Source organism: Gymnoscopelus braueri, assembly GCF_963280865.1.
Source record: "Gymnoscopelus braueri genome assembly, chromosome: 15".
Taxonomy (NCBI): Eukaryota; Metazoa; Chordata; class Actinopteri; order Myctophiformes; family Myctophidae; genus Gymnoscopelus; species Gymnoscopelus braueri.
The window spans coordinates 30,933,181-30,946,320 of record NC_137620.1 but is presented as its reverse complement, the minus strand read 5'-3'; the positions used below and the strand labels follow the sequence as shown (position 1 = coordinate 30,946,320).

Here is a 13,140-nt window from a genome sequence, read left to right as displayed (position 1 = left end):
CATACAGTAAAACATCGGTTCTCAAACGGTACAGGGACCCCAGGGGTCCTCGAGGGGGTTCCACAGGGTTCCACGGGGGTTCCACGGGGGTTCCACGGGGTCCCCACGGGGGTCCCCAGCAAAACGAGGAACAATTTAAACACTTTAACACTATTTTATAGTTTGGCTGTTGGAAATTAGCCGATCTACAAGCTCCCACAGCGTTGTGATGGAATGCATTTATGAGCTTGTAGATGTGCTGCTGTTGAACATTTCACTAAATTGTGAATTGTGAAATATTTGGAATATTATTTTTAACAACACAAATCTTCTCTTATGGCGGGTCCCTGCGGCACACAATCTTTTCACATAGTGGCCAAATAAATACATCAATTTGGTAGTCCTTCACATAAAAAGGTTTGAGAACCGTCCACTGCAGTAAATGATGGATATCTTGTCAGCCATTCCCCACTGACCCGTGTTGACAGGAGGCCATTTTGTTCCTCTCGGTATCTGTCAAGTTCTCTGTTTTTCTGCCTTGTGGTTTCTCTGTGTCTGGGAGGTGACATGGCGGTCGTTGCATGTTCACCAGAGCATAAAATTCTGTCGTTTCATACAACAGGACTGTGGCACAGAGTACAGTGTATCTGCCATTTGACAGCCGAGCACATTGTGCCATGCAGCTTCTGATGACTGTGCTTTCGCACCGGCCATCCTTTTTTTTCTTTTTTGGTATTTCAATACGCATACATATTTTTGGAGTCTGTGCCTCTCAGTGAAACCCCCCACAGTGCATATACTGTCAAATATGGAGTTCCCCATGCATCAGCACAGCGGAAGCACTGCATGCTCCCATTGCTGTAACGTGTTAGCACAGTGTTAGCCTGTCCACACTGTGTTTTGAGACGGGTCATGGAAACCAAAAAGACTTAACTCTGTACCAATTTCAACATCATAACTTGTTTGTTAAATTTTGTTAAACTGTTTCGGGGGAACATGTGGGTCTGGCATGTTTAGATCATTGACTACAGCTTATGGTATACTTGACATTACTTAGTTTGCTTGGTTTTCGACAAAGCCATTGGTTTCCGTTAATATCACTTGCAGAGACTTGGAACTTGCTTGACATAGGAAACCCAACAAATTAAATATTATTCTTTGCCAAAGTTACAGTATGTTGTTGTTGCATTTTGATGCATTTCAAAGCTCGGCTTGATTTGAACAGTCAAAACGGAAAAAGACACTCAGAAAAGACAAATTCAAACAGCCATGATTAACCACCACACAATGAGGTTTAGCCTCAACCCTCAACAGTGACTCAATTATTCAGGTAACTTAGTTTAAACTGAACCCATGATGACTTTATGACAATGAAATTATGGAATCAACACACATATCAAAATGAAAGCAACACGCAAATCTGTGTGTCCTGACGACTAATAATCTGTGATTGTCACTGAAAAAAACGCTACTTCCCTCCTGTTTCTTTTTGTAAGAGCAATTAACCAGGTCCTGTGAGTATTCCAGGAAGGGTCTTGGTAGATGAATGAAGCCTGCCATAGGTCAACCAGATGAGAAGACGGTTTTAACGCTTAGAAGGGCACTTCTCAATAGACCTTGTCAGTGGAATTGCGTTGCCAGGGAACAGCTTGGGCCTAAGTTTATGTCCTGTCAGCTACCGATATTCACAAACACTGCCACAGGAAATAAACTTGGACCCATCTCGAATGTTTATGCTGTCAAGTATGAAAAGGCCTATTCAAGTCTGAATGTGCTCAGAGTGTGTGTGGGCTGTATTTAAGTGCAGTAGTGTGAGTGAGAGTTCATTTTAAAAGCGTGTACTGATTTGAAAAGTCCAGCCGAAAATAAAATAGCCCCTGGAGAAAAGATTGATTGAATGTCCATGACTTATTAACCACTCAATGATGTTTAGCCAACATTGACTCAATTATTCAGGGGGTTTTAACGACTTTGAAGAAAATGTAAACAAAAAGCAAAATCTAAAATTAAAGGCATCAACAGGAAAATGGACTGCGTTTATGTGCACTACAGCATTTGGCCAAAGCTGTGAAAAAAAGAAGGACATGTATTGACGCTGGTGTAGTCCAACCCATTGATACCTGGAACGCATCTGTGTCACTTAAGATGTCTTTGGCTATTCAAAAATAGCAGATATACAAGCTCATAGCGCGGCACCGAGTGCCGCGCTACGAGCTTGTATATCTGCTATTTTTGAAAAATCTCGAAAATATTTTCTTTTAATTTTTTTTCAAAAAACTGTTAGGATTTAGAAGACATTTCTAGAATCTTCTCAGGTCTTAATGGGTTAAACTGGAGGTGTATGGCATGAACAAGCACGATGTAGACAGAGTGCTATTCTAAACATTTATTGAAAGCAATTGCTCTGAGCACACCTTAGGGGGCGTTATACTGTGTATTTGAATTGACTGTATTCCCTCAGTCAACCCCCCCTGCCGTGCCGTGACTTTGTATTCAGCGTGTGGGTGCAGTGCATCTCCGAGCTTCTCTGGCACACTGGAGCTCCAGTGAGCTCCGCTGGTGTGTCAGTGGGACTGGAGTGTACACAGACAGTACACTCACCAGCCAGTCCTGGCACAGTTTCCAATTATTTGTCCCCACCCCCGAGCCCTCTCTCTCTCTCTCTCTCTCTCTCTCTCTCTCTCTCTCTCTCTCTCTCTCTCTCTCTCTCTCTCTCTCTCTCTCTCTCTCTCTCTCTCTCTCTCTCTCTCTCTTCTCGCTCTCTCTCACAAAGATGTGTTTTAGTATAGCAGCACCACTGCCCAGAAACAGAGCTCCATTAGACCCAACTTCACAGCACAATTCTGAGTGTTGATTTAACTCTGAGAGAGTAAAAAAAAAAAAAGGGACCTCTCAGGGGTTGAAATAACACTAAGATTTGCCTGGGTTGTCAGCGGACAAGCTCCTGTGGAAAGTGAGCTCGCGTTTGTCTATATCTCTCCTCTCTCTCTCTCTCTCTCTCTCTCTATCTCTCTCTCTCTCTCTCTCTATCTCTCTCTCTCTCTTTCTCTGCTGTGTGTGTCATCCTTCTGTTCTAATGAGAAGCAGGGATCAGCAAGGCAGGCCCCCGGAGTTTGACAGAGCTGCCTGTCGTGTGCCTCCACGGTTCTCTCTCTCTCTCTCTCTCTCTCTCGCTCTCTCTCTTTCTCTCTCTCTCTCTCTCTCTCTCTCTCTCTCTCTCTCTCCCTCTCTCTCTCCTTTCTCTTTCACTTCCTCTGCACTCCCCCCTTTCACACCAGAGCTGTCGACTCCTGGCAGTTTGATTCTAAACTGTTCCCTCACGTCGGGACCAGCTTCCAGGAAAGCTGCCGTGACAGAGAATAAAACGAGTGAAATGTAGAGTTTGTAAGCGAACAATGTGAAGATGGGCTTCCTCTCCGCATGGCGTCGTGTTATGGAAGGCCCATTGTTCGGGTTTCCTTTTTACGGTTCAGGCGGTTAGTCTTCACATCCTCGTTCCTGTTCCCTAACGTCCTAGCTGTCCTTAACTAGCAGGCGTTATCAGAGTTTAGATTCCGGAAGCCTTCGGCATGAAGAAAATAAAGATGGTCTGTAGTGTGACTGCCAAATGAAACAGTAGTGATATATCTATATATGACACATTGCATATTTAACGATTGCCCTACACCTACACTATGAGCAGTGGCAAAATGGAGGTTAAGAAAGAGTGCTTTTCGTGATCAACCCCGCACAACATTCAGGCCATGTCACCACCAGTGCAATTCCCTGAGGTGACATGAAATGCAAAGACAGCATGTCACCTCCACCGCTCTCTCCACCCACACAACACTCATGATGATGCCACGGCACAGTATACTGTACTGTACACTCTCTGGCTTAATCCCCCCCGTATAATATGACACACTTCCTGGAGGCTATACTTACTCATTCAGGTAATACAATGTGATGTTGGTGGGCGGCATGGACACCTCAGAAAGTTAAATATTTCAGGCATTTTAATACGTTTCTAGAAGCTGAAGCCAAAATGGATGATAAACCTGTGAAGGCGATATTGTTTGATTTGGACAACACACTCATTGATACGGCACGGGCGGGTGGAGTAGCATTACTAAAGACCAGTGAACGTTTGAAGGCCACTCTTGGCTGCGATGACGACGCCACCAGTCACATCTGTGACAAGTTCAAAGAGAAGCGTCTTCGTGAGCGGTTTGATCCCACTGATGGCAAAACCAAAGATGAGATGCGAGTGGGCCACTGGGAAGAAAGGATTCGAGAAATTACAAGCAGTTGTCCTTCATCCTTCTTAACCAGTGAGTGCTGCTACCTGTGGAAACGCAGTCGCCTGGAGCAACTCGGCGTGTCACCTGAAATTCACAGCCTGCTGAAGCGACTCGGGTCCAGCCTGTACACAAGCTGCTTCTGCTGACCAACGGGGAGGAGACTCAGACTCAACGGGAGAAGGTGGTCTTCGAACACTGCTTCAGGCTGCTATAGGAGTTGAGCCCCAGGACTGCGTTAATGGTTGGAGATTCGCTGGACACAGACATTCAGGGTGGCTTCAATGCATGCGTTCGAGCAAAACACTTTCAACAACAAGCTGGGTGGCTCCCCACCTGACTGTTCTGTCAAGCCAGACTACACTGTCCCTATACAGTTATAGACATACCCAAACATTGTGGCAGGCATAATTTCGTCCAGATAGTGACCGAAGCTTAATTTTAGTCAAGGGCATTCAGAAGAATATCAATATTTCACCCCTATACAAATAGGGTTAGGGTTATATTTGAGCAAACAACAGTGAAAATCCTCAGTGTTAATTTGACTCGGACACAAATGGAGCCAAATTGGAGCCTCCCGGAGTTGGGTTAACGCTAGGGATTTTACTGTGCACCTTCTATAGTGTGTTACATGATGTCACCTGATGGAATATAACTAGTACCGTTGGGAGAGGCTGCTTTTTTAAAACTTTTTGTTGACATTTCTTTTCTTCATTTTTTTTGACAGGCAGCCTTGCATACAGCATACGGGGGCAGTCAACAGAGTGTGCATGCGCTGGGGGCGGAGTCGAGGCAGGACAGCAGTTGCAGATGGAGCGGGGCAGGGCAAGACGGAGAGGAGCGGGATGGCAACATAACAAGAAAATAAGAGGTTGTCTTGCAGTGTTGTGCATCACTGCCACTGTGGATCTACATGCGTAGGGATAGGGCCTTTGGGGATATTCGTGTTGATGTTCTTTCTGTTCTTGGGGGCAAGGATAGTTTTTTAGTTGGTGCTGGATCCGGGGAGGTGGCGGAGCTGTGGTAGTGGAGGGGAGGCAGGTTGAAGTAGCTGAGTTTGGGCATTGCTATGGTTAGTTGGGGTTGGGCACTGTTGGGTTGAGTTTGGCCGTGCTGTTCCTTCTAGTTGTGCTTGATGAGATATGGTCTACACTGTAGTTTCACTCAACAATTATTAATTGAGTTGATGAATTAACAAAGAATTCTGTGAAATGTAGGCCTACACATCTGTTGTCTTTGGGGTTGTTGATGTACTTAGACAGTGGTATGCGTGCTTTAAGATAAAAAAGATTTGTGGAGACACTTCTGTGGTCTACTGGTAATGTACACGAAAGATTTGCACTGGATTGGTCTAGCGGTTTGTGATATTACAATGACAGCAAGACCCAGGCCCGGCTTAATGCACAAGCTTTAGGGGCTGGGCTGCAGCCCAGGGCACCAAGCTATAGGGGGCACCAACTGCAAGTAATTTTTTTTTTTTAAAGACTGGACTATTGCAAGTGTGTCCTGAGGCTGCTGCTGTAGCGGTAACATTAGCGGTAGCGGTAGAAACAGCTTTACTGTAGTTGCCAAACTAGCTAGTCTACCAAAAATGCCCGTGACGTTTCTATGCCATGGTTCTGAAAGAGGTAGCCATCTATAAGAGGGTCTGTCTGTCAGTCTGTCTGTCTGTCTGTCTGTCTGTCCGGAGTACCGGAATTTAGCGGAAGTACCGGCCAAGGAAATGATGTTGACGCTTTACAAATCTGTTTACATTCTCTCCAGCATCAGGTCGTGACAAGGCTTTTCTCCTCGGAGATGAGTAAAGGCTGGGAACGAAATAAGGAAGTGTGAATGGTGGTTGAATCAAACTGAAACCTTGTTTGCCCTACTATGGAGTCATATGTCATAGATACGTCATAGACGACTGGTATCATAGACTGGGCACATGAAGTCTCAGATCAACGTGAAGCCATGCCATTATTTGACCCAGTCTTATCTATTTTTGTATCCACTACTGTTTTCAATTAGCGTTGAACCTGTATCCCTTCCTAGTGGTGTGACTGCACAGCTCACAGGATTCTTGACAAGGGTTTTCACACGTCTCCTAGCAACAATAGTCAAGTTGAACCTGTCTAGAGACATGTCTGTGGAAACCTTTTGTAGTGTAAACGTTGAAAAGACTGTCTCTTATGAATGTGCAAATGAAATAAAATGAAGAACTCTAAACTGAATTAACTTGACATAAAGTTCTTCACCCCGGGGTTTCAGGATATCATGTAGGTTGTGTTACTATAAATGGAGGAAAAGGAACAGCTGACAATGCCACTGCCAGACTGTATGATATACAGTGTGATATGGTATCGTGCTCTTATTTCTAGCTCACTGTGACAACCCGCTATTTTTCCCATTGTGTTTTTGTGTTGTTTTTTCCTTATAGTTGTGCTTGATGAGATATGGTCTACAATGTATTTCCACTCAACAATTATGATTAACCCATTTAGACCTGAAGCCGATTCTAGAAATGTCTTCTAAATCCCAACAGTTTTCTGAAAAAGATATATCAGTGGTTCTCAAACTTTTTTTTCTTTTTTTTTATGTTCGCTTTAAACAATATATTTTCAAAGATTCGCACACATTTTCACGATTTTTCAAAAATAGCAGATCTACAAGTTCATAGCGCGGCACTCGGTGCCGCGCTGTGAGCTTGTATATCTGCTATTTTTGAATAGCCAAAGTGTAAAATAATGCTTTTTAGCTCAAATCAAGAAGTGACAGAGATGCGTTCCGGGTCTTAATGGGTTAAAAAACAATTCTGGGAAATGTACACGAGTCATGCTCCGTTTTTATTAGCAGGCAAGCTGGTAGCGGCCCACTTTTGTTATCTTTGGGGTTATTGATGTGCATCGACAGTGGCATGCCTATACACATTCTTGTTTCATCATTCTCCATTATTGCTCCTCTGCGCCGCATTTATCTAGGACTGACATAAACGAAAACCAGAATAAGGCAAAAATGGAGAGAGAAATCAGAGAGATGAAAAGAGAGAGACTCTCTGACTTATTGGGGACTCAAGTAGGTCAATACGACAGGCTTGACTGATTTCTATTCTGTTATGTCTGTTTTGTTCAGACTCTTCGTATCTCAGTCTTGGGTAGATTCACCTGTTTGATTATAAAGCAGACAGTAAGGGCTGCATGAATGACGGGGGTCGTTCATTCTGGACCAGGGTGGAAAGAGCTTCCTTACCGCTGTATTCAGCCGAGGAGAAATCTCATACAACGAGAAAGGGGTGCACTGCGGAGCTCACATCTCTGCCAGGCCGGTGGCCTATACCCTAGGCCATTGGTTCTCAAAGTGGGGTCCGGGGACCCCCAGGGGTCCTTGAGGGAGTTCCAGGGGGTCCCCAGCTAAATGATAGATTAGGCACCAAATGGACCCTTATGGGTCTGTAACTCTGAGAGTGTACAAATGGAACCAAATGGACCCTAGTGGGTCCATTTGGTTCCATTTGTACACTCTCAGAGTTAAATTGACATAGATTTTACAATATAAATTGCGGTCCAAGTGATAGAAATGCCATTAAATGGGGGTCTGTAGCCCTAATCCATGTCAAACTGGGGGTCCTTGAAATTAAAATGGTTGAGAATCACTGCTAGAGCCGTAAAAATCTTCTCTTGTGGGGGTCCCTGGCATATCTTTTGAAATGGGGGTCCGCGGGCTAATGAGTGTCAATTTGGGGGTCCTTGACATGAAAAAGTTTGAGAACCACTGCCATAGGCTGTGAAAGAGGCAGAACGCTGTTCATTGCAGGGATGATGTGGAACATTACATGTATCCACTGTTCTAGGCATACAGTAGGTATATATATGTATTGATAATGTGTTTTTAGATTAGGTGCTGTGCTATTGGAGTGAAAAGCTGTCGCCCTATGATAGCAGTGATTATGATAGCTATGATAGGCAGTGTTTGAGTAACGGAGCTGAAAGAGTTACAGAGTGGTGGAATGAATGCAACTGTTTGTCATAGCAGCATTGGATGGCAGAAATGATATTATTGCATAGTACGTAATGTTGTTCTTCACATCATGAACGCCCCAATATTAATACTTACACTGTCTGATGCAGTAACATCAAACTGTGTCTCCCTCTCTCTCTATCTCTCCCTATCTGTGCCTGGTGCTCATTCTTACATGACTCACGACATCATGTGTTCCTAATTTGGAGAAGATTGATCCCCCAAAAATCTGATTTCTTTCACATTTGTGCCCCCCCCCCTTATTGGTCAAAGTGGAATCACTTTTGGCTGTGCATTCTTTAGAGACCCCTTAATGCATAATTCAAATTTGGTGTAGATCGGATGATGTGTTCATGATTTGTGGCATTTTTTGTAATAGTCCCCTCCCACAAACTTTGGAAGCCAATTATTATAGCCAATCGGTATGGAATATTAAATATATATATGATACATTTTTATCACACGAGTCCAGAGATCATTGTGTAGAAATCTGTGTTAGGTTTAGACAAAGTATGTAGGAGGTGTGGCAAAAAAAAGCATGTTTTGAAGAAGTCTTTTAAAAGGAATGGAGGAATAATGGACCCTTCGCTAAGCCCCACCCACCCCACTCTGTGACTGGTGGTGCGAGTTAGTCACACCCAGGCCTGGCACAATCTGCTTCTCACCCATTGACTTGCATGTTAAATGACGGCTTTTCCCCTTAAAAATAATCGATCATTTCAGCAGCAAGAGCTTCAAAATCTCTTCTAAATCTAGTCAACAAGGCCTGCAGTAGGCTATTGACTGGAAAAATGTGCATGACATTATTTCAATAAGCTAAAAACACGGGAAATGTTAGAGGGAGTAAAAGCCATGGATACACGACGGTCGTCTGTCTCGACCATCATGGATAAACTTCAACCTGGTGTTTGTGTACTCATGTAGGTGTACATCTACAGAAACGTTCATATTTCAAATATAAAGTGTTTATCCCACGGCCACGGATGTTACATTTATGTACGGGCTCTCAAAAGTAACCGTATCATCCTTATAGTTCAATAAAAAGCCTTTTAATCTGATCGGTGGCCATTTTCTCCATGTGCTTTCAACTGCGTGACCCTATCGGTTGGTAAGTGTATTGCACTCTGATACATTATAACTCCATGAGAAAATGGCCACCGATCAGATTAAAATGCTTTTTATTGAACAATACAGAATATACGGGTACTTTTGAGAGTCCCGTGCATAATTTTAACATCCGTGGCCATAGGGTAAGCACTTTATATTTGAAATTTGAACGTTTATTTAGATGTATGGACCGTAAATAGACAAAGTGCAAACACCAGGTTGAAGTTGATCCATGACTGTAACAGGAGTTTATTCATTTCAGACTACAGTAGCAGTTAATAAATAGTCTAACAAATGAATGTACTTTCACGTGCGGAATCCGAAACAGGCAGCGCTGTGATTCTGAATTTTGTTACGATTACGGTGATTAGTATATAGACATCACCTGGGCGAGTGAGTCGTGTAACTTTCCTGATGTTAAGCTGTGTATGTGTTCAACAACACAGCCAGCCTTGCAGTTTAAGTGCAGATTTCAGCTTGGGAAAAGAACCCTCCAACGGTTTTGGGTACATGGAATCTGTTGCTGGTTCATATAGTCACCATTGCGTTATCGTGGTATTCTTGCTATTATGTTGCAAATGAATGTGTGTGTGCGGGCGAAATTGACAGCTATGGCAGGTGACGAAAGTTTGCCAGGCCTATGCCAGGCTGACAACGGTTGCTAAGCTGGCATTGGACAATCGCTTTTAGGGTGGGGTTTAGCGAAGGGTCCATTGAGGACAAATCGAGTGAGGTGGAAATGGGGTGTTGCGTCCTGAACCAAGGGATACAGTGAACGACATTTTGAGTCCATGACCTAACCACCATTAGGACGATTTGAAAAACATGCGGGGATTGACTTTCTTGGCCTACTGGAACATGCACAAGAAATGTGCCGCTGATCAGTCTAGTATTTTTTTTTTGGCGAGATTAGCTCCGAACACACAAACAGATACACAGACAGTCATCAAACGTAATCTCATTCATCCCCTTTGGTCTGGTGGAGATAATTACCTGAACAGGACATTAGAGTATGTCATACATCCAGGTCATGCAACCTTAGACACTGAAACGAACCGCAAGGTCATCAATAGTTCACTGTATGTCATGATGGTCATGGGACATATGATGATCTTTAAGCGTGGGTGGCTAATCTGGCGAAATAATTGTCACAGGGACTGATGGAACTCTACTTTGTTCAAAGTCACTTTCTTTCCTTACAACTATGCATTTTTTGCTAAGCGTTTTAACATAATGACTTGTCCCTCCACTCCATGGCCCATCTGCTGCTTCCAAAAGACCACATCAGACTTATAATAGACCTCATTAGACTTGTATTGAACACACTCTGAGCTGGTATAACTTAGCCACACTACGCAAGCTCTGCTGTGCCAGTGTGTATGTCCCTTTGGAGAATTAAAGATTAATTGCCAATTTCCACCCGTTTTCAGCATTGATTAATTACAGTGAGACTCGTTGGCGAATCGAGAAGATTAATGCCGTAAGATTTGCCCCTTTAGATTGTTATTGATTTTGATTTTCTAAAAAAGAAAAAGAAAAGAAAATCTTTCTTCTTCTCCTCCCAAGAGGGCAGAGGGCTAAGCTTCAGAAGGATTTAAAAAGTGTGCCAGACAGTTTTAAATTATGTGTTCTGTGAAAGTTGAAGTGAAATGAGGCTGTTATGAATAAAGGTTCACTTAATTGGGCAACAAATGGGTTAGATGATACGGTTACCAATGGCAACAAAAAAGATCAAATTACATCATACAAGTTGCCCTCTATTTTATCTCTGCCATTACTTGTGCCACAATAAACGTAAACAAAGCCCAAGTGACTGTGACCTTTTTGCTAATAATTTCTTCTTATCCTTCATTTGGGTACGTCTTGATATGGAATGTGTTTTTTTTTTCCTTCTTTCCCTGCAACATTCTTACATTATGTGAAAGACAAAGTGGGTCTCCCTGTCTCTATTTGGGGCACATGTTTCTACTGTCAGCTCTTGGTGTCTCCTGCAAAGAAGGCAGCAATAATCATATAGCATGGTTGTCACTTATTTCCCCCTCCCTCCTTTTTGTTATGGGGGGGGGGGACTGACACAATTTTTTGTGGAAGGCAGTGGGGTCTGTATTGTTGGTGCTCCATCAGGACATTGGCTCCCAAACATGGGATTAGGGCTATATTGTGATATGCCTTAAGCGTGTGGTATTAGCTATATATTCTCATGGAATCTCATGAAAGCCACTTTGAAACGTTGGTTATACCTCTGATGTGCATGTGTCGGGGGGGAAAAGGTGCCATGTCTGAGGGAGTGTGATCTCAGATTCAATTATGGATCCATTTTAAATGAGATATCTTTGCAGTAAAAAAAAAGAAAGTCCCATATTGTGGCGCTTTGAAATGGAAAAAAAGCAGTAATTCGCGAGACCTGTGTGTGATCTGCCAAAGAGTGTTGTATCAAACGGATTTTATGATTCCACAGTGTCTGAAGAATAGTCATTCCTTTTAGAGCAAGTTCAGGTATATTTAACTTTGCATGAGAATGGGGGGTGGCGGGGGGGTTGATGGAACAGCATGCATCAGACTCCATAGATGGAAAATTACAAATACACAGCAACCAATCTGTATTGCAAAATGGTAAAGTCATTCAAATTGCATGTACTTGAAAGGCTTGCTTATAGCATGACGGCTGAGGAGTTAAGACTCACTTGCAATGCTGTATATTTGCCTTTCAAGAATGTTGTGCTAAATTTTTTTTAACCCTTTAAGACCGGGAAAGCACATCATTTGTGTCTTTCTTTGGCTATTCAAAATACAAGCTCATAGCGCGGCACTTGTAGATCTGCTATTTTTTTTTTTATCGTGAAAATGTGTGCAAATATTTGCTTCTGGGGGATTCTACAAATGTCTTATATTTGGAAAAAAAACTATGTTGCTATATCAGTGGTTCTCAAAAGTTTTTCATGTCAAGGACCCTCAAAATTATATGTATTTGGCCACGGACCCCCATCTCAAAATATTTTGTTTCAGGGACCGCCCCAGAAACAAAGATTTTAGTTAAAAATGTATATATACATATTCAAAGATTTGCACACATTTTCACGTTCTTTTCCCAAAAATAGCAGATCTACAAGCTCGTAGCGCGGCACTCGGTGCCGTGCTATGAGCTTGTATATCTGCTATTTTTGAATAGCCAAAAATGACACCGAAATGCGTTCCCGGTCTTAAAGGGTTAAAAAAAAAAATGATTCACTCTCCATTTGTTCCCCATCAGTTGGCTGCCTGCTGCCTGAACTCCTTTCAGTTACCTACAGGTTTCAAGTGGATGTCTGCATGAGCCCGCCGTTCCAAAACCTGTTGAAATCAGTCAGGGGGGCCAAAGGTGCTCCATTGATTGCAGGTCACGTAAGCTCTGTTGAGGGAATGTTTGTCTCCCTGATTACACTGTCCCCCGGGAGGAGCGTTCGTTGAGCTCCCGTGATCACACACAGGCCCACATCATCAGTGTCTGCAGACCCTTGAGAGAGGGGACAAAGCAATACCCCCTCTTCTGGCAGGTTTCATTTCGAGGCTTTGGATTTTTTTACACCGTGAAATTCTGAGTGTTAATTTAACCACAGGTCCATTTTTACACTCTCAGAGTTACATTAGAAATCTTAATTTTACAGTGTAATGATTGGCATCTGAAGATCTCCCATTCTCAACAGCACCTGCGTCTCTTCTCACAAATTTACAGTATGATGGCTTTGCCGACTCCTATGATTGCATGGCTTTCAACACCAGGGTTCCTGAACAGATGATTGAG

The 13,140-nt window shown here is 43.1% G+C and overlaps 2 protein-coding genes across 3 annotated transcripts in view; both read left to right on the top strand.

The window, feature by feature from the left end:
- caap1 (caspase activity and apoptosis inhibitor 1) overlaps positions 1-13,140 on the top strand; it is a 330,075-nt gene that overhangs the window by 187,366 nt on the left and 129,569 nt on the right. The window lies entirely within an intron of this gene.
- On the top strand, positions 4,004-4,596 carry LOC308101482 (N-acylneuraminate-9-phosphatase-like; the record flags this gene model as incomplete). The annotated part of the gene is given in 4 exon segments (XM_080450898.1): positions 4,004-4,225; positions 4,357-4,470; positions 4,473-4,496; positions 4,498-4,596. Coding segments are annotated over 4 exon segments (459 nt in total).